Below are 20,841 nucleotides of genomic sequence, written 5' to 3'. Positions count from 1 at the left end.
AGCGGAAGCCACCAAAGTCTTTACTACTTCCTCCAGATGCCTTGTTAATACAAAAGTCCCCATGATTGTCACTGTCTCCAGGATGTTCTGCATATTGTGAGAACCTTCCTGCATTGTGTTGCGGATGTTTGTGGTGAACTCCTCTCACTTCTTCACTGTCTGCACATGAGTTCAATGCTCCCAAATCGTAGTTCTTTTAAATATTGAGACCTGAGATCTGGATCCTTCGGCTCCTCAGCTGAGGGTAGTTGCTTTTCTGCTCAGTGGCAAAATGGCTCCCTCCCTCCCTTCATCTTCCAGGTTCTCATGCTCACAAGTGCTCAGTGTTTCATTCACTCCAATCCCTTCTGACACATTAATTACTTTCTCCTGAGTGAGTGTCTCTGTGCTGGTGCTTGCACAGGTAAGATGTCACGTCCTGCTCCTATTTTCCTATTTTCTACACACAAAGGGTGGTAGAAGTTTGGAACTCTCTTCCGCAAACGGCAATTGAGACTCGCTCAATTGCTAAATTTAAATCAGAGATAGATAGCTTTTTGGCAACCAAAGGTATTAAGGGATATGGGCCAAAGGCAGGGATCTGGGCCAAAGGCAGGTATATGGAGCTAGATCACAGATCAGCCATGATCTTATCAAATGGCGGAGCAGGCACGAGGGGCTGAATGGCCTCCTTCTGTTCCTATGTTCCTATTTCTTATGGTCTTATGCATTGTCCCTTTCAATGACTACTCCTTGAAGACGAGCAGAATTCCTTGTGGAAGGCAGAGTTGACAGAGTGGCTGTGAGTTCAGATGGTGCTTGAATGTTTGAAGAGGTTACATAGGTGATGACAAAGACATAAGGAGATGAGTGAACTCTCTATCAATGGTACTGGATGTGGATTGACAACAGTTCCTTGACTTATCTTGGCCCCCCTTGTGAGGTGATTGAACCTCTTCCTGCACTGTGTGGCAGTTCTTGGAGCGATGGAGGTTTCACTGACTGCCTCAGCAAACTCGTTCATACAGCCTGAACCACTCTCTTATGGCTTCCTACCCTCGGTGCTCAACAGTCAATCCCATATCACCCAGCAACACCTGCATGGAATCGTCAGACAGTCTGGGAGCACTTAGTACTGCTGGCCTCCTGCAGGGCTGCTGTTCTAGCAGTTGTTTTTTTTTTATTCGTTCACGGGATGTGGGCGTCGCTGGCAAGGCCGGCATTTATTGCCCATCCCTAATTGCCCTCGAGAAGGTGGTGGTGAGCCGCCTTCTTGAACCGCTGCAGTCCGTGTGGTGACGGTTCTCCCACAGTGCTGCTAGGAAGGGAGTTCCAGGATTTTGACCCAGCGACAATGAAGGAACGGCGATATATTTCCAAGTCGGGATGGTGTGTGACTTGGAGGGGAACGTGCAGGTGGTGTTGTTCCCATGCGCCTGCTGCCCTTGTCCTTCTAGGTGGTAGAGGTCGCGGGTTTGGGAGGTGCTGTCGAAGAAGCCTTGGCGAGTTGCTGCAGTGCATCCTGTGGATGGTGCACACTGCAGCCACAGTGCGCCGGTGGTGAAGGGAGTGAATGTTTAGGGTGGTGGATGGGGTGCCAATCAAGCGGGCTGCTTTATCTTGGATGGTGTCGAGCTTCTTGAGTGTTGTTGGAGCTGCACTCATCCAGGCAAGTGGAGAGTATTCCATCACACTCCTGACTTGTGCCTTGTAGATGGTGGAAAGGCTTTGGGGAGTCAGGAGGTGAGTCACTCGCCGCAGAATACCCAGCCTCTGACCTGCTCTTATAGCCACAGTATTTATATGGCTGGTCCAGTTAAGTTTCTGGTCAATGGTGACCCCCAGGATGTTGATGGTGGGGGATTCGGCGATGGTAATGCCGTTGAATGTCAAGGGGAGGTGGTTAGACTCTCTCTTGTTGGAGATGGTCATTGCCTGGCACTTATCTGGCGCAAATGTTACTTGCCACTTATAAGCCCAAGCCTGGATGTTGTCCAGGTCTTGCTGCATGCAGGCTCGGACTGCTTCATTATCTGAGGGGTTGCGAATGGAACTGAACACTGTGCAGTCATCAGCGAACATCCCCATTTCTGACCTTATGATGGAGGGAAGGTCATTGATGAAGCAGCTGAAGATGGTTGGGCCTAGGACACTGCCCTGAGGAACTCCTGCAGCAATGCCCTGGGGCTGAGATGATTGGCCTCCAACAACCACTACCATCTTCCTTTGTGCTAGGTATGACTCCAGCCACTGGAGAGTTTTCCCCTTGATTCCCATTGACTTCAATTTTACTAGGGCTCCTTGGTGCCACACTCGGTCAAATGCTGCCTTGATGTCAAGGGCAGTCACTCTCACCTCACCTCTGGAATTCAGCTCTTTTGTCCATGTTTGGACCAAGGCTGTAATGAGGTCTGGAGCCGAGTGGTCCTGGCGGAACCCAAACTGAGCATCGGTGAGCAAGTTATTGGTGAGTAAGTGGCGCTTGATAGCACTGTCGACGACACCTTCCATCACTTTGCTGATGATTGAGAGTGGACTGATGGGGCGGTAATTGGCCGGATTGGATTTGTCCTGCTTTTTGTGGACAGGACATACCTGGGCAATTTTCCACATTGTCGGGTGGATGCCAGTGTTGTAGCTGTACTGGAACAGCTTGGCTAGAGGCGCAGCTAGTTCTGGAGCACATGTCTTCAGCACTACAGCTGGGATGTTGTCGGGGCCCATAGCCTTTGCTGTATCCAGTGCACTCAGCCGTTTCTTGATATCACGTGGAGTGAATCGAATTGGCCGAAGACTGGCTTCCGTGATGGTGGGGATATTGGGAGGAGGCTGAGATGGATTATCCACTCGGCACTTCTGGCTGAAGATGGTTGCAAATGCTTCAGCCTTATCTTTTGCACTCACTTTGTGCATCCTGCCACTCAAAAAGTGATGAACCCCTCTAATTAGTTGCTGCCTTTTAAAGGCTGTATAAACACTGCAGTTTCATCCCTCCCAATAACGGTAACCCAGTGACACAATTCTCGTTGGAGACAGAGAGGGCGATCTTCCACTCATCCAAAAGTGATGATCCCCTCTAATTCGTTGCTGCCTTTTAAAGGCTGTATAAATTGTGCATTTTTATCCCTCTCAATAACGGTAACCCAGTGACACAATTCTCGTGGGAGACAGAGAGGGCGATCTTCCGCTCATCCAAAATGTAGCAGGGAAGCAGGTAATCGATCATATTGGGGATTGATCACCTTCGAGAGATGGCCAGACAGCTCCATTGGGAATAACTGAGTCAGGCCTCTCTGGCCTATAAATTTGGCCACGCTGCACCCGTTTTTCGGGCTCTAATTGGCCCACAAATCCCCCAATATGGCGGGCAATAAGTGCGCCCTTTTTAGTTGACCAGTAGTTAGTTTGTTTTTTAGTTAGATCCCTTTTATATGTAAATAAGGGGCCTAACACCTGTTTGAGGCCTCCACTTCAAGATTGGTTTGCCCTGAAGCAGCCAGCGCCGGCTGCGCTCAGTAAACCCAGAGCTTGGGATCGCCTGCGACACGAAAAGGTCAGGTTTTCACATTTACTTACCTGAATATGGAGCCCACATTTAATGAAAGTTCGCTGCTGCTCCCTCCCCCACAATTGGCGCCCCTCCCTCCTCCCGCAATTGCTGCCACTCCCGACCTCTCCCCAATCCTCGGCCTCCGCTTCTAACCCCTGATTCTCTCGACCCCGGCCTCCGATCCTTCCCTCCCAGCTTCCAATCCCCGGCCTCCTCTGCCGACCCCCAATGCTCTGACCACCGACCTCCTGTCCTCCCCCCCCCCGCAGCCTCCGACCTCGACCCCCCGGCTTCTCTTGCCCGAGCGTCGCTGCAACACTACCAACGGCCCAATCTTGGTCTTCTCTCCGCCAGGTAACTGTTGAGCCACGTTGGCTCCATTGTCATGAGGCCCAAGACCCAATATCGGGGGGGTCGAATCGGGCCTCACCATAAAGGCACAGGCTACATATCTTACGTCCCCACGTGCTAAAAAATGTGCGCGCCCGAATTTCTAGACCTGTGTCTGAGCATGGTGTCACTCTGACATTCTGCCCCCCAGGGGTGGGTGTCACTGATGTGCTTTTACATGTTAATGACCCCATCACCGCAATTTGGGACAGGGTCTACAGAGGGTTTCTTGGGTGGCTTCGAGTTGTGGTTCACTGCACTTCTGCCAGCAAGGCGGCCTCCTGGAATTTCAGCCCCATAGAAAATATTTGTTGCAATGAGAAAAACCTGCAGTTCTCACCATCACCACAGAAATTAACACCATTGAAATGTTTCTGTGTGTGATGTAAATCCTAAGTAGATTTACAGTAATTAATTTTTGGTGTTGTTATAGGGTCAGGAGAGGAACCCTGTTTCACCCAACCTTAGAGTTAAAGTGGGGAGTTCAAGTATTGATGACCTCACAACCCCTCTGACAATTACATTTCAAGGCCTGTGGTCCTGGAAGGTAAGATTAAACTGAACAATATCATAGAGCTCTGCTTGTGTGAGGCCATTTATGGGATTCGATTTGTGCAGCACAGCCTGTATTATAATCTCCAGTGTAGATGTGGAAATTCGGCTGAATGGCCCTGGAATTCCATGGCCCTAGGGCTGTAAATGGAGCACTTTCTGGGCAGGTGGGGCAGAATTTGGAGTAGGTCTCCTTGCCTCTTTGATGCCCATCAGAAGTTCCGATCATGATGGGGGGGTGTGCATATTATGATGCCATGCAAATGAGGAAAATTGTGTCTTGTGACATATTTTCCTTCACTCAGATCCTGAAATTCCAATGGAGGATTCAGAAGGGTGGATCTGGGACAGGACAGAACTTTTGACCACCCAATGGATCTGGACCTGGCTCCATCCAAAATCCTGGGGTCAGGGACGTTTACATATTGCAGGTGGGTACCCACAATATCCTTGGTACAACAGGTTGCCCACCTCAGGTGAGGTGCCGCTGTTTAAGCAGGTTTGCAGAGCTATGGGGAATAAAAAATAATTGAAAATGGTCACATCCTGGTTTTGCCACTTTACGAAATGCAAGAACGTCCCTTGTACCAGCATTGCTAGGGCACAAATGGAAGAAAGAATTTCAATGATTTATTTTGCTCCTTTGCATGGCATCAATAGGCCTCCCCCACCATGGTCAGAATTTGAGACGAGCAGGTAAAGGGCAGGGACTCAGCGTAACCAGACGCTGCCACTTTAATCACCCCGTCCACCCAAAAAGCACTCCATTTACAGCCCTAGGAGCACATTCTGGAGCCGTCATCTTTACTTCAGTAGCATGCTCCCTATTTCAATAAAATGAGTTTCCCAAGTTCCATGAAGGCACTGTCCACTTTTTGTGGTATTAATGAAATTACAGAAACACTGATTTCACAGCCATCACTACATATCCTCCTCCTAAATCCATGCTTTACCCCGTTAGATGGGCAAATTAAAAGTATATAACTGTTTAAGCACTTACACAGCTGATTAAACTGTTTCAGTGCTGGTGAATCTAATGGTAACATTTATCTTCTCCATTTTAGGAAAACTCTATAGAATGCAGCTTTAGGATTTCTGATCAAGGTAAATGAAGAATTTTATAAAAGGCTGATATCATTGAGTTACATCGAGGCTACAACACAGAAACAGGCCATTTGGCCCAACTGGTCGATGCCGGTGTTTATGCTCCATACGAGCCTCTTCGTTTAACCCTATCAGCATACCCTACTATTCCTTTCTCTCCCACGTGCTTATCTAGCTTTCCCTTAAATACATTTATGTTATTTCCCTCAACTAATCCAGTGGTAGCACATTCCACATTCTTACCATTCTTTGGGTAAAGATGTTTCTCCTTAACTCCTTGTTGGATTTATTAGTGACTATTTTATATTTATGAACTCTAGTTTTGGACTCTCACCAGTGGAAACATTTTCTCTATGACTACCCTATCAAACCCTTTCATTATCTGAAAGACCTCGATCAGATCACCCCTCAGCCTTCTCTTTTCTAGAGAAAAAAGCCCCAGCCTGTTCAGCCTTTCCTGATAAGGATATCCTCTCAGTTCTGGTATCATCCTTATAAATCTTTTTTGCACCTTCTCCAATGCCTCTATATTCTTTTTATAATATGGAGACCAGAGCTATGCATCGTATTCCAAGTGTGGTCTAACCAAGGTTCTATACAAATTTAACATAACTTCTCTGCTTTTCAATTCTATCCCTCTAGAAATGAACCCCAGTGCTTGGTTTGCCTTTTTTATGGCCTTAATAACCTGCGACACCACTTTTAGTGGCTTGTGTATTTGTATCCTGAGGTCCCTTAGCTCCTCTGCCCCATTTAGACTCTTATTATCCAAGCAGTATGTGGTCTCCTTATTCTTCGTACCAAAATGTACCACCTCTCACTTATCTATATTGAAATTAATTTGCCAATTACATGCCCATTCTGCGAGTTTATTAATGCCTTCTTACATTTTGGCGCATTCTTCCTTTGTATTAACCACACCCCCAATTTGGTGCCATCCACAAATTTTAAAATTGTATTTCCGATTCCAGAGTCCAAATCGTTAATGTAAATTGTGAACAACAGTGCTCCCAGCACCGATCCCTGTGTAACACCACTTCCTAACTTTTGACGGTCTGAGTAGCTACCCTTAACTCCTACTCTCTGTTTTCTGTTTTGTATCCAGCTTGCTATCCATTCCGCTACCTGTCCCCTAACTCCACATGCTCTGACCTTAGTCATTAGTCTACAATGCGGTACCTTAACGAAGATCTTTTGAAAATCTAAATATATTACATCTACTGCATATTCCTTGTCTACTCTTTCTGTTACTTCAAAGAATTCAATAAGGCTGGTCAAGCATGACTTTCCCTTCTGAAATCTGTGCTGACTATTCTTTATTATATTTTCATTTTCTAGATGTTTTTCTATTACATCTTTGAGTAAAGATTGCAATATCTTTCCTACCACCAACGTTAAGTTAACTGGTCTATAGTTCTCTGGACTTGTTCGATCTCACTTTTTAAATATAGGAATCACATTAGCTGTTGACCAGTCCTCTGGCACTATTCCCTTTTCTAGTGAATTTTTATATATATGTAATAATGCCTCTGCTATCTCTTCCCTAACTTCCTTCAATATGCGTGGATGCAATCCATCCGGACCAGGAGTTTTGTCCTCTCTAAGTTTGATTAGTTTATCAATTATCTCCCCCCCCCCCCCCCCCACTTTCTATCTTAAAAGTCTTTATCTTTTTTTTATCTCTTCTTCTAATGTCATGCCCACCTTGTTAGTCTCCCTGGTAAATACTGAGGCAAAGTAACAGTTCAATATTTCTGCGATTTCGCTGTCATTACCCATGAGTTTATCTTGTGCATCCTTTAGTGGCCCTATCCCTATCCTGATTTTTCTTTTATTATTTATGTGCCTGTACATTACTTGACTAACTCTTTTTATATTCATTTGATAATTTAATTTTGTCGTTCCTCTTTGTTTTCCTAATTTTTTTTAACTTCTTTTCTAACCTCTTCGTATTCCCTTTTGTCATCCTCTCCTTTTTTGTCTATGTGCTTAATGATGCCTTTTACTTCAGTTTCAGTTGTACCCTTATCTCTTTATTCATCCACTGTGTTTCATTATTGGCTAGTTTGTTCTTGATTTTTAGCAGAATGTATTTCTCCTGAACTCTATTGATCACCGTTTTAAATATTTGCCACTGCTGTCCTATCTCTTTGTCTGTCAAAATTTTTTCCCGTTTACCTTCCCTAGTTCCATTCTCATCCCCTCAAAATTACATTCTTTCCAATCTATTACTTAGTTCTTTGTCTTACTTATGTCTTTCTCAATCATTATTTTAAACCTTATGATGTGATGGTCACTATTGCCTAGATGTTCCCGTACTCTTACTTCTCTTATCTGCTCTGGTTCATTTCCCATTGTTTGATCCAGCACTGATTCCTCTCTTATTGGGCTTCACTTGTACTGGGTAAAAAAGGAGTCTTGTACACACTGTGAAAACTCCCTTTACCCCTTTCTCTACCTCTTCTTGGCAGTTTATTTGGAGGTAGTTGAAATCTCCCATGATTACTATTTGATGTTTTTTACTCATTTCATAGATTTGTCCACATATTTCTTCCTCCACTTCCCTTCCACTATTATGTGGTCTGTGGAATCTACCTATTAGCATAATCGATCCCTTCTTATCCTTTGTCTCAATCCATTTGTGTTCTGTTTCCATCTTAATGTTACTGATATCCCTTTTTTTTACTGTCATAATGTTGTCTCTAATTAGTGCACCTACAACACCCCACCTTCTTCCTTCCCTATCCTTTCTAAATACGTAATATCCTGCAATATTTAACTGCCAGTCCTGTTCTTTATGCAACCATGCTTCAGTTATCCTGACTACTTCTGGCTCCTCGCTGCGAATTATTGCCTCCAGTTCCCTCATTTTGTTTCGGATGCTGTGTACATTGCTGTACTGCCAATTTAATTTGTTTTTATTAATTGTTCCCCTCACTTTATTTTTTAACAGTCGCTTTGTACTTAAATTCTATAACTATATTTGTTCCCTGACCATTTATGTTACCCTGATTCTTTACCTGGTCTGACCTTTACTCTCATCCCCATTTCGTTTATCTTCAGACTTATGTTATTTTCACCAGATCCCACTCCCCATCTTACTAGTATAAAGTCCTATCCACAGCCTTATTTATCCTTTCCGCAAGGACACTGGTCCCATTCCGGTTCAGGTGTAGCCTGTCCGAGTGGTACAGCTCCTTCCTGTCCCAGTACTGGTACCAGTGTCCCATGAAATGGAACCCCTCCTTCCCGCACCAGTCTTTCAGCCACGCATTCACCTTCCTGATCTGTCTATCCCTATACTAATTAGCACGTGGCTCGGGTAGTAATCCTGAGATTACTGCCTGTAAGGTCCTATTTCTTAATTTTGTTCCTACCTTCTGATATTCTCTTAGCAGGACCTCCTCCCTTTTCTTCCTTGTGTCATTGGTCCCAACACTGGCATCTTCCAAAATTCCCTTGATTCTAGAACGGTCCTAGTGGATTGGAAGTTTGCAAATGTAACACTGCTATTCAAGAAAGGAGGGAGAGAGAAAACAGGGAACAACTATGGGCCAGGTAGCCTGACATCAGTAGTAGTGAAATTGCTAGAATCTATTATTAAGGACGTAGTAACAGGGCACTTAGAAAATCACAATATGATTAGGCAGAGTCAACATGGTATTATGTAAGGGAAATCATGTTTGACGAATCTATTCGAATTTTTTGAGGATATAACTAGCAGGGTAGATAAAGGGAAACCAATGGATGTCGTATATTTGGATTTTCAAAAGGCATTTGATAAGGTGCCAGACAAAAGGTTGTTACACAAGATAAGGGCACATGGGTTCGGGGGTAATATATTAGCACCGATTGAAGATTGGTTAATGGACAGAATGCAGAGAGTATGAATAAATGGGTCATTTTCAGGTTTGCAGGCTGAAACTAGTGGGGTGCCACAAGGATCGGTGTTTGGGCCTCAGCTATTTACAATCGAGATTAATGACATAGATGAAGGGACCAAGTGCAATGTATCCACATTTGCTGACGATATAAAGCTAGGTGAGAAAGCAAGCTGTGAGGAGGACACAAAGGGGGAAAAAATTGAATAAGGTTCCGTTCTGGGCGATGTTAGCGCTAACACCCCATGCCCGATGGAACCTGGGCAGGCAAGACGGAAGTTTAGTCTCAAGGGAGCACTTGCCTGCAATCGGCGTTCCTTTCCAGGCCTTACACATGGAATGGATGCAATTTGCACTTTCCACCACCAGAGGGAGCTCCATCTCTTAAAGGGAAGATGTTTCTTAGAAATTTCTTAAAGGTAGCTTGTACCTGTTATTTGCTGAAAATAACAGTCTACAGAGATCAGACATTGCACACAAAACACAGATGCAAATCCCAAACCTATGTTTACACACTGATGAGTTATATTAAAACATTGAATAAAGGATGCGCACTACTAAATCCCACATCCTCCAATCTGCACACCAGATCTCACCAATCTGCCGATCTGAGTTGGTACCAGGCCTGCGAGAGTGCATGCACCAAGGTTCTCTGCTGATGCACTAGAGAGCTTGGGTGCAAGAGGTGGACAGAAGAAGGGACATCCTATATCCGCAGGGGAGGGGGGGGTGCATGAGGCTCTCCAGACATATACTCAAAAGACTGTGGGAGGCAGCAGCGGACGAAGTCAATGGCAGGCGCACAGAATCATGAACATGAATGCAGTGCAGGAAGAAGTTCAATGCTTTGATATGAGTGGTAAAGGTGATTGAGGTCAACTGTCAAGTGGCATCTCCGACCAACTGCTCCTCGCACCACACCCCCCATTCCCCACATACCAACAAACTCTTTCCATCAGCACTCAATTCTTCCAACCAGATGCTTCCTCTCACTCTTACACATTACCACTGTTTCGAGCCACACACCCACAACTCACAGGCTACACACACAGGCAGCTATTCAACCATGACAGGCACATCACCCAGGCACAAATCCCGCTTTCTTGGAGGAGAAGGTGGTGCATATCAAGAGGCAGCAAGTGGCCGTGGCATTTAGCCCCTCAAGCCTGTTCCGCCATTCAGTGAGATCATGGTGGACCTGTGACCTAACTCCAAACTTCCAAAAATAGTTACAAATGTCTGGGCAGCCAGAAGCAATAATCCAGCCACTAACCTGTCAATCCTGCATGGTCCCTTTAAATACTGGTGGGGGGTCATTCAGGCACTCTGAGACACGTTCAGATGGCCGGGGTTAAGACTGTGCGTTGAGTTGAGCGTTAAGTCCCAAAATGGTGTCTATCACTTTAAATCAGCATTGCACACTGATTGAAGCCATTTTCTCCCTACTTTACATGATTCCAGCGTTTGTTGTCTGCGCCTGCACTAACTCCTATACCAAGATGGCGTCCAGTGCACGTCACGCTGGAAACGTGCGTGCACATCGAAGACGCCATGTTGGACCGGCCGTGTAGCGTCGAAACAACAGGCGCAACACGGCCCAATCTAGCACCCATTGTACCTGTTGGATAGGACCAGTGTCTGTGGGACCTTCTTCTCCACCTCCCCTTGATTCCCCCTACATTGCTGACTAACAGTCACACTCTCTCCTTCCTGTACCTGTGCTTTGCTCTGAGCTGTGACTGTACTCTGGAGAAAAGTATCCAGAAATTCATCCCCATTCTTACGTGTCAGAGTGTCTCTAACTCGCATTCCAGCTCAATGACTCTGAGCCGGAGTGTCTTGAGCCAGAGCCATTTCCTGCAGATGTGGCAATCCGGGACAATCTCATTGTCCACAAATTCCCACATATCAGTCCTGACACATAGCCTGCACTGCCATCTCTAGTCTCTTTTTATATATTTATTTATTTGTTAGTAGTAATTTAGTTCTCGAACTAATAGAAACACTTAAGGTCTAGATTATATTTAATAGATCGATTTTAGCTTGATTTTAAATTAATTAGTAATTAATTATTCTGAATATTTATGTAACTACTTATTCATAGTTTATAGTTAAAAATAGAGTGTGTTCAGTAAATTAAACACTGAGCTTAATATCCTCATGTTCTGCCGCTCCCCCCTCTACACTGACCATAACGTCATCTTTTGAGATTTTCCCCTGGGTTTGTTCAACTGCTGGGCTGTGCTGCCATTGGGCTCCTTTTAAACTGCTCCGGTCAGTACTGCAATGTGTAAATGAGGTAATGATTCTTATAATTAGCAACTCTCCATTACAGAAAACTGGATTCAGAGTGGATGTAACGTTAATAGAGGAGTCAATTCCATCACCAGCAGGTGTGACCATTTGGGCTTCTTCTTTGCTGTAACACTGGAATCGGAGGTATGAATAATACTCATCTTTACATTTCAAAAAAACTTCAATATAACTTTACATTAGACTGGGAGTTCAGACTGGCTTTCACCTTCTCACTGCAGTCCAGTAGGGCATTGCCCAGGTCTTAAAGTCCCCCCCCGCAAAATATTTTATGGTCTTCCCACCCCAATTTCTGCAATGTTTAAGCCATTGCCATTGGTACAGCCTCTAGAGCGACCCACAGAAAGTCCGGGCTGGATTATCCTGAAAAAAAGGTCTGTTTTCAGATGGTCTGGTGAGCAAAATGGGGCGGAGAGGCCTTCTGCTGAAACTCTACCCAGAATAAAATGGCCATCTTGATTTTCCTCCCGTGACCCTGTTGCGCCCCTGATCCACCTGCCATCCCTCTGCATTTAAATGAAGTGGGGGCATGGCCAAATGTCTGAGATTTCCCTGCATTTCCACCCACTCATCACAACAACAGTAACAACAAATTGCATTTATATCACACCTTTAACATAATAAAACTTCCCAAGACATTCACAGGAGCGTAATCAGACAATTGACACTGAGTTAAGGAGACATTAGGTCACCAAAAGCTTGGTCAAAGAGGTCAGTTTTAAGGAGGGTCTTAAACGCGGAGAGAGGGGTGGAGAGATGGAGAGGTTTAGGGAGGGAATTTCTAGGGCCTGGAAGGTTGAAGATAGGGTTGTCAATGTTTGGGAAAAGGAACTGGGGGATACATAAGAGGCCTGATTTGGAGGAGCACAGAGTTCTCGGAAGGTTGTCGGGCTGGAGGAGGTTACAGAGATAGGGATGGGCCAGACCATGGAGGGATTTGAACATGAGGGGGAGAATTTTAAAATCGAGGCATTGCTAGACTGGGAGCCAATGTAGGTCAGCGAGTACAGGGGTGATGGGTGATTGGGACTTGCTGCCTCTTCAAATCACCACTGCTGACAAGGTGGCAGTACTGAGCATGTAGGGTGTCCCACTGGCGGTAACAGATCGGGAAGGTGAAAGGTCACACAGGAATGCGATTCTACAACATTGTTTCGGCTGGGAGTCGCTTCTGCTACTTTGAAGCTGTAATTTCTGATCATTTAAAGGCACTTTGTGAAACTTGCAGGGAATTTAAAAGCAATTATGCAAATTGAAATAATGGACTTCTCTCCTGGGATTCCATTATTCCTGTGCTTTGTGGCCACGGAGGAGAAAGGATGGAAGGCAAGAGAGTGCAGCAGTATGTACAAAATTAACACCCGACCTGCAGGTATCCACACACAGGGTCTACACACTATAGAGGACCTGTCTGGATTTTTCCTACAGGAAGTGTCTGAGAAGGCTGTGTTTTCCCTCTGACACCATCACAGAGGTCTGCCAGCTGTTGGAACCTGACTTGCAGCCTCTTTCCACCAGGGCATGTTGTTGCCTGTGATTGTGAAGGAGCGAGCAGCCAGAGAGAGTGAGAGAGAATCCAGGATACCTCTACAGCTCAGCCACAGTGCATGAGCAGGGAAACCCACTTCATCCTTTTTGGGAATCCAAGACAGTGGCTGCAAACAGGTTCAGTGAGGCCTTGGGTGCTACCAGGAATATTGTGGAACACGATTAAAATCATCATGTCCAGTTTCTGATGCCTGGACAGGTCACGGGAGCCCTGCAGTATAGTCCAACAAGGATTTTCTGAAATGTTGTGGATTGCTGTATCCTCCATAATTTGCCATTACGAAGGGATTGGGCCTTCCAAGCATTGAAGGTGAAGAGGAAGAAGGTTCTGGAAACCAATCCCCTGCTCACGACAAAGAAGTGTGCGCATGTGTACTTCAACCTTTCTGTGGTTTGTTGGTAAGATGAAGAGAAGAGTGTGTGAGTGTTTTTGATCAATGTGAGTGCTTTATTTCCTTGGTTACTGAATGGTGAAATGTTTGTTGAGCAAATGTGCACATGTGAAGTACATTTACCTGTATTGTGTGAGTGTGTGTGAGACGTTTTCTACTAAAATTAGTGCATGTGGATAAAACGTTGTCGCCACAATTTGTGGCTAGTCAGCAATTTCTATTGGACAACACTGGACTAATTTACAATGTCCAGATTCCCAGGTGTCTGCATACACTCCCTTGTGAACATGCCATCAGGTTCAGGCAATACAGCAATCTCTTCACTTCTCACTCATGTATTTCAGGAAATGTGACCTGGGACAGTTGAATAGAAGGAGAGGAGGTGTACCCATGAGGGGCTGATGGGCGTCTCTTGTGCCTATTAAGGGTCTCATTCATTTCTTCTTTTGCACTATGTGGTCCTGGATTGTTGGCGGTGAGTCGTGCTTCCAGCAGTATCTCAGCATCTGCATGGGCACTTGTTCCTTCACTTAACTTGGCCAGCCTGGTGAGGTCATTAAAATGTTTCTGGCATTGAATAGCTGTTTGTGGAGTCATGGGCCCCGATATTAGTGTGGAGGCAGGATGGCAGCGGTGGGGCAATTGGGCGCGTGGGTAACCCGCCCAATAAAATCTGTCCATTCCCCACGCGATCGCGGGTAAATTGGAGCCACTTAACATAGCTTCCGGGTTTGCCGTCGGAAATCTGCCCAGCAGGTGGACTGTGCACCCGCCGCACAGGCTATCAGCTGGAGGAGCTCTATGTAAAGGGGAAGTTCTCCAATGGCTGCTCCTGGAGCAAAAACCCAAACAGCACAATGGAGCAGCGCAGGGGAAAGGCTGCTCCTAGATTTAGTGATGCCTCACTCCAGGTGCTACTGGATGGGGTGAGGAGGAGGAGGGATGTCTTCTACCCGGCGGACAGGAGGAAGTGGCCTGCCTCTGCCACCAAGAAGGCCTGGCTCGAGGTGGCAGAGGAGGTCACCAGCAGCAGCAACAGCTCCCGCATCTGGATCCAGTGCAGGAAGCGCTTCAATGACTTAACTAGGTCAGCCAAAGTGAGTACACTTACTCATTCTCTTACATTCCGTCTTCCACATCACTGCCCCCACCCCCCAACTCATTCTGTACTGCCAACACTAATCTATCACATCACTCCTCACACCCACACAAAGCTCATCCTCAACTTACCTGCACCTCCTCAGCACTTCCTCACCTCCTCATTAGTCACCCGACCACTGCCACTTAACCCAATCCACATACAATGTCATGGCTCTGTCTCATACTCACCCTCTGATGCATCTCTTTCACGGTCAGCCTCATCGAAACCAATGCATTCATTGGTTCGCCACTTCATGCGTCTGTACTTTCTCCCCTTATAGGAGAAGAGAGCCCAGAATGCACAGGAGAGGGCGAGGACTGGAGGGGGTCTGTAACAGATAGTCATCCTCACAGACGCACAACAGGAAGCTCTGGAGCTGAGCCGCACCCTCGAGTGCCTGTCAGTCAGGGATGCCTAGACTGGCACCCGACAAATGACTGGTGACAGAACTTTAACATTCAGCATGCACAATATGAATTGTAATTAAGATTAATTTTAAAAAAGTACTAGAGAAATTAATGGGACTAAAAGCCAACAAATCCCCTGGACCTGATCGCCTACATCCTAGGGTTTTAAAGGCGGTGGCTGCAGAGATAGTGGATGCATTTGTTTTGATCTTCCAGAATTCCCTAGATTCTAAAACGGTCCCCGTGGATTGGAAGGTAGCAAATGTAACCCTGCTATAAAATGAAGGGAGAGAGAAAACAGGGAACAACTATAGGCCAGTTAGCCTGACATCAGTAGTAGGGAAAATGCTATAATCTATTATTAAGGATGTAGTAACAGGGCACTTACAAAATCACAATATGATTAGGCAGAGACAGTACGGTTTTATGAAAGAGAAATCGTGTTTGACAAATCTATTAGAATTTTTTTGAGGCTGTAACTAGTAGGGTAGATAAGTGGGAACCAGTGGATGTAGTAAACTTGGATTTTCAAATGGCATTCGATAAGGTGCCACTCAAGTGGTTGTTACACAAGATTAGGACTCGTGGGATTGGGGGTAATATATTAGCACGGATTGAAGATTGTTTAATGGACAAAAAATAGAGAGTATAAACAAACGGGTCATTTTTGGGTTGGCGGGTTGTAACTAGTGGGGTGCCGCAGGGATCAGTGCTTGAGCCTCAGCTGTTTACAATATATATCAGTGACTTAGATGAGGGACCCGAGTGTAATGTGTGCAAATTTGCTGATGATACAAAGCTAGGTGGGAAAGTAAGCTGTGAAAAGGACGCAAAGAGACTGCAAAGGGATATGGACAGATTAAGTGAGTGGGCGAGAAGGTTGCAGATGGAGTATAATGTGGGGGAAACGTGAAATTATTCATTTTGGTAGGAAGAATAGAAAAGCAGAATATTTTTTAAAAGGTGGGAGACTAAAAAATGTTGGTAATCAGAGGGATTTGGGTGTCCTTGTACACGAATCACAGAAAGTTAACATGCAGGTACAGCAAGCAATTAGGAAGGCAAATGGTATGTTGGCCTTCATTGCAAAAGGGTTAGAAACATCCGAAAATAGGAGCAAGAGTAGGCCATTCAGCCCTTCGGGCCTGCTCCACCATTCAAAATGATCATGGCTGATCGTCTAACTCAGTACCCCGTTCCCGCTTTCTCCCCATATCCTTTGATCCCTTTAGCATTAAGAAATATATCTATCTCCTTCTTGAATACATCTAATGACTTGGCCTCCACTGCCTTCTGTGGTAGAGAATTCCACAGGTTCACCACCCTCTGAGTGAAGAAATTTCTCCTCATCTCGGTTCTAAATGGCGTACCCCGTATCCTGAGACTGTGACTCCTGGTTATGGACTCCCCAGCCATCGGGATGGACTATAAGAGTAAGGAGGTCTTGCTGCAATTTTATTGGGCTCTGGTGAAACCACACCTGGAGTACTGTGTACAGTTTTGGTCTCCTTACCACAGAGGGCTGTGGATGCCCAGTCGTTAAGTATATTTAAGAATAAGATCGATGGATATTTGGACACTATGGGAACCAATCAAGGGATATGGGGATAGGGCGGGAAAGTGGAGTTGAGTTGGAAAATCAGCCATGATCTTATTGTAGCCCAGTGGCCTACTCCTGCTCCTATTTCTTATGTTCTTATGTTCTTTACCCAAAGAGTTTTTAGAATGTGGAACTTGCTACTGCATGGAGTAGTTGAGGCGAATAGCATAGATACATTTAAGGGGAAGCTAGATATGTACATGAAGGGAAAAAGAATAAAAGGTTATGCTGAGAGGGTTAGATGAAGAGGAGTGGGAGGAGACTCGTGTGCAGCTTAAACATCGGCATGGGCCAAATGGGCCAAATGGCCTGTTTCTGTGTTGTACATTCTATGTAATTCTATGTAACGTGTTCAAGTCCCTCCATGGCCTCGCCCCTCCCTACCTCTGTAACCTCCACCTATTTTGGTGCCTTGTGCATCACCGATTTCCTTCACCCTCCATTGGCAGCCAAGCCTTTAGCTATCTCGGCCTTAAGCTGGCATTCCTTCCCTAAATCTCTCCGCCTCTCGACCTCTCTCTCCTCCTCTAAGATGCTCCCTTAAACCTACCTCTTTGACCTGTCCTAATATTTCCTTATGTGGATTGGTGTCAAATTATGTGTGACAGTGTTCCTGTGAAGTGCCTAGGGATGTTTTCCTACGTTAAAGGTGCTATATAAATGCAATTTGTTGTTAGTAGTTACTGGTGCAACTTCAGTGAATTATTATTATTTTCTGGTGGAATCAAAGTTCCTCCCACTTCTGGTTTCACCCCTGCAAATCTCTCCCCACCAATAGTATCCCCCCATCCCTGCTGTTGGCCTCCCCTCCTATCTTCGGATCCTCTCCTTCGGATTCTGGTCCTTCACCCTCCCTCATTGGTGTGTCCTCTTCCTCTTGTTTCTCCTACCTTGTTCACTGCCCCAATAATTTTCACCTCCTTTCCCCTCCCCAACCACTCTGTTTCTCCTCTATCCCTTCCCCACCTGGGTCTTTGCCCCCCCCCCCACTTGTATCCTACCCAGGTGTTCATTATCCATGTGTGAGCTTCACCAAGCGATTCACCTTGTAAGACGTAACAGTGATCCTGATTCTATCTTCACCCGAGATCCGTTTACAGTTTCCAGCAGGGGTCACTGGATATTGATCAGGATCAGGAACCGGGGCTGCTGTTCCCGCTCTCTATCCCAGGGTCACTGGATATTGATCAGGATCAGGAACCGGGGCTGCTGTTCCCTCTCTCTATCCCAGGGTCACTGGATATTGATCAGGATCAGGAACCGGTGCTGCTGTTCCCTCTCTCTATCCCAGGGTCACTGATTATTGATCAGGATCAGGAACCAGGGCTGCTGTTCCCTCTCTCTATCCCAGGGTCACTGATTATTGATCAGGATCAGGAACCGGGGCTGCTGTTCCCTCTCTCTATCCCAGGGTCACTGGATATTGATCAGGATCAGGAACCGGGGCTGCTGTTCCCTCTCTCTATCCCAGGGTCACTGGATATTGATCAGGATCAGGAACCGGGGCTGCTGTTCCCTCTCTCTATCCCAGGGTCACTGATTATTGATCAGGATCAGGAACCGGGGCTGCTGTTCCCTCTCTCTATCCCAGGGTCACTGGATATTGATCAGGATCAGGAACCGGGGCTGCTGTTCCCTCTCTCTATCCCAGGGTCACTGGATATTGATCAGGATCAGGAACCGGGGCTGCTGTTCCCTCTCTCTATCCCAGGGTCACTGGATATTGATCAGGATCAGGAACCGGGGCTGCTGTTCCATAAGAACATAAGAACATAAGAAATTGGAGCAGGAGTAGGCCAATCGGCCCCTCGAGCCTGCTCCGCCATTCAATAAGATCATGGCTGATCTGATCCCAACCACAAATCTAAAGAACACAAGAAGTCGGAGCAGGACCCGGCCACATAGCCCCTGGGCCCTCTCCGCCACCCACAGGGCATTGACCGATCCGAACTCAGCTTCATGTCCAATTTCCTGCCCGCTCCCCATAACCCCTAATTCCCTTTACTTCTAGGAAACTGTCTATTTCTGTTTTAAATTTATCTAATGATGTAGCTTCCACAGCTTCCTGGGGCAGCAAATTCCACAGACCTACCACCCTCTGAGTGAAGAAGTTTCTCCTCATCTCAGTTTTGAAAGAGCAGCCCCTTATTCTAAGATTATGCCCCCTCGTTCTAGTTTCACCCATCTTTGGGAACATCCTTACTGCATCCACCCGATCAAGACCCTTCACAATCTTATATGTTTCAATAAGATCGCCTCTCATTCTTCTGAACTCCAATGAGTAGAGTCCCAATCTACTCAACCTCTCCTCATATGTCCGCCCCCTCATCCCCGGGATTAACCGAGTGAACCTTCTTTGTACTGCCTCGAGAGCAAGTATGTCTTTTCTTAAGTATGGAGACCAAAACTGTATGCAGTATTCCAGGTGCGGTCTCACCAATACCTTATATAACTGCAGCAATACCTCCTTGTTTTTATATTCTATCCCCCTAGCAATAAAAGCCAACATTCCGTTGGCTTTCTTGATCACCTGCTGCACCTGCATACCAACTTTTTGATTTTCTTGCACTAGGACCCCCAGATCCCTTTGTACTGCAGTACTTTCCAGTCTCTCGCCATTAAGAAAATAACTTGCTCTCTGATTTTTCCTGCCAAAGTGCATAACCTCACATTTTCCAATATTATATTGCATCTGCCAAATCTCCGCCCACTCACCCAGCCTGTCTATATCCCCTTGCAGGTTTTTTATGTCCTCCTCACTCTCTACTTTCCCTCCCATCTTTGTATCATCTGCAAATTTTGATATGTTGCACTCGGTCCCCTCCTCCAAATCGTTAATATAGATTGTAAAGAGTTGGGGACCCAGCACCGACCCCTGTGGAACACCACTGGTTACTGGTTGCCAGTCCGAAAATGAACCATTTATCCCAACTCTCTGCTTCCTGTTCGATAACCAATCCTCCACCCATGCCAGAATATTACCCCCAATCCCGTGATTTTTTATCTTAAGTAATAATCTTTTATGTGGCACCTTGTCGAATGCCTTCTGGAAGTCTAAATACACTATGTCCACTGGTTCCCCTTTATCCACCCTATACGTTATATCCTCAAAGAACTCAAGCAAATTTGTCAGACATGACTTCCCCTTCATAAAGCCATGCTGACTTTGTCCTATTAAATTATGCTTATCTAAATGTTCCGTTACTGTCTCCTTAATAATAGACTCCAAAATTTTACCCACCACAGATGTTAAGCTAACTGGCCTATAATTTCCAGCCTTCTGCCTACTACCCTTTTTAAATAACGGTGTTACATTAGCAGTTTTCCAATCTGCCGGGACCTCTCCTGAGTCCAGGGAATTTTGGAAAACTATCACCAAAGCATCCACAATCCCTACTGCCACTTCCCTCAAGACCCTAGGATGGAAGCCATCAGGTCCAGGGGATTTATCCGCCTTGAGTCCCATTATTTTACTGAGTACCATCTCCTGAGTGATTTTAATCGTATTTAGCTCCTCCCCCCCGAGAGTCCCCTGTTTGTCCAGTGTTGGGATATTCTTAGTGTCCTCTACTGTAAAGACTGAAACAAAATATTTGTTCAGCATTTTTGCCATCTCCATGTTTCCCACCATTAATTTCCCGGTCTCATCCTCTAAGGGACCTATGTTTGCCTTAGCCACCCTTTTTCTTTTTATATAACTATAGAAACTCTTGCTATCTGTTTTTATATTTTTTGCTAATTTCTTTTCATAATCTAACTTCCCTTTCTTAATCAATCCTTTAGTTACCTTTTGCTGTCTTTTGAAGAATTCCCAATCTTCTATCCTCCCACTAAGTTTGGCTACCTTATATGTCCTTGTTTTTAGTCGGATACTATCCTTGATTTCTTTACTTAGCCACGGATGGCTGTCATTTCTTTTACACCCTTTTTTCCTCAGTGGAATATATTTATTTTGAAAGTTGTAAAATAACTCCCTAAATGAAC

At 45.5% G+C, this 20,841-nt stretch overlaps 1 protein-coding gene across 2 annotated transcripts in view; it reads left to right on the top strand.

Moving 5' to 3' along the window:
• LOC137333537 (adhesion G protein-coupled receptor G3-like) overlaps positions 1–20,841 on the top strand; it is a 65,258-nt gene that overhangs the window by 6,604 nt on the left and 37,813 nt on the right. For both annotated transcript variants that reach the window (XM_067997743.1, XM_067997742.1), the window contains exons 2-4: positions 4,353–4,466; positions 5,536–5,575; positions 11,792–11,895. In XM_067997743.1, coding sequence (XP_067853844.1) covers positions 4,353–4,466; positions 5,536–5,575; positions 11,792–11,895 — 258 coding nt within the window. The remainder of the gene's footprint in view (positions 1–4,352; positions 4,467–5,535; positions 5,576–11,791; positions 11,896–20,841) is intronic.

Source organism: Heptranchias perlo, chromosome 16 (assembly GCF_035084215.1).
Source record: "Heptranchias perlo isolate sHepPer1 chromosome 16, sHepPer1.hap1, whole genome shotgun sequence".
Taxonomy (NCBI): Eukaryota; Metazoa; Chordata; class Chondrichthyes; order Hexanchiformes; family Hexanchidae; genus Heptranchias; species Heptranchias perlo.
The sequence above is the reverse complement of the archived record's forward strand: the minus strand, read 5'-3'. Positions and strand labels throughout refer to the sequence as shown.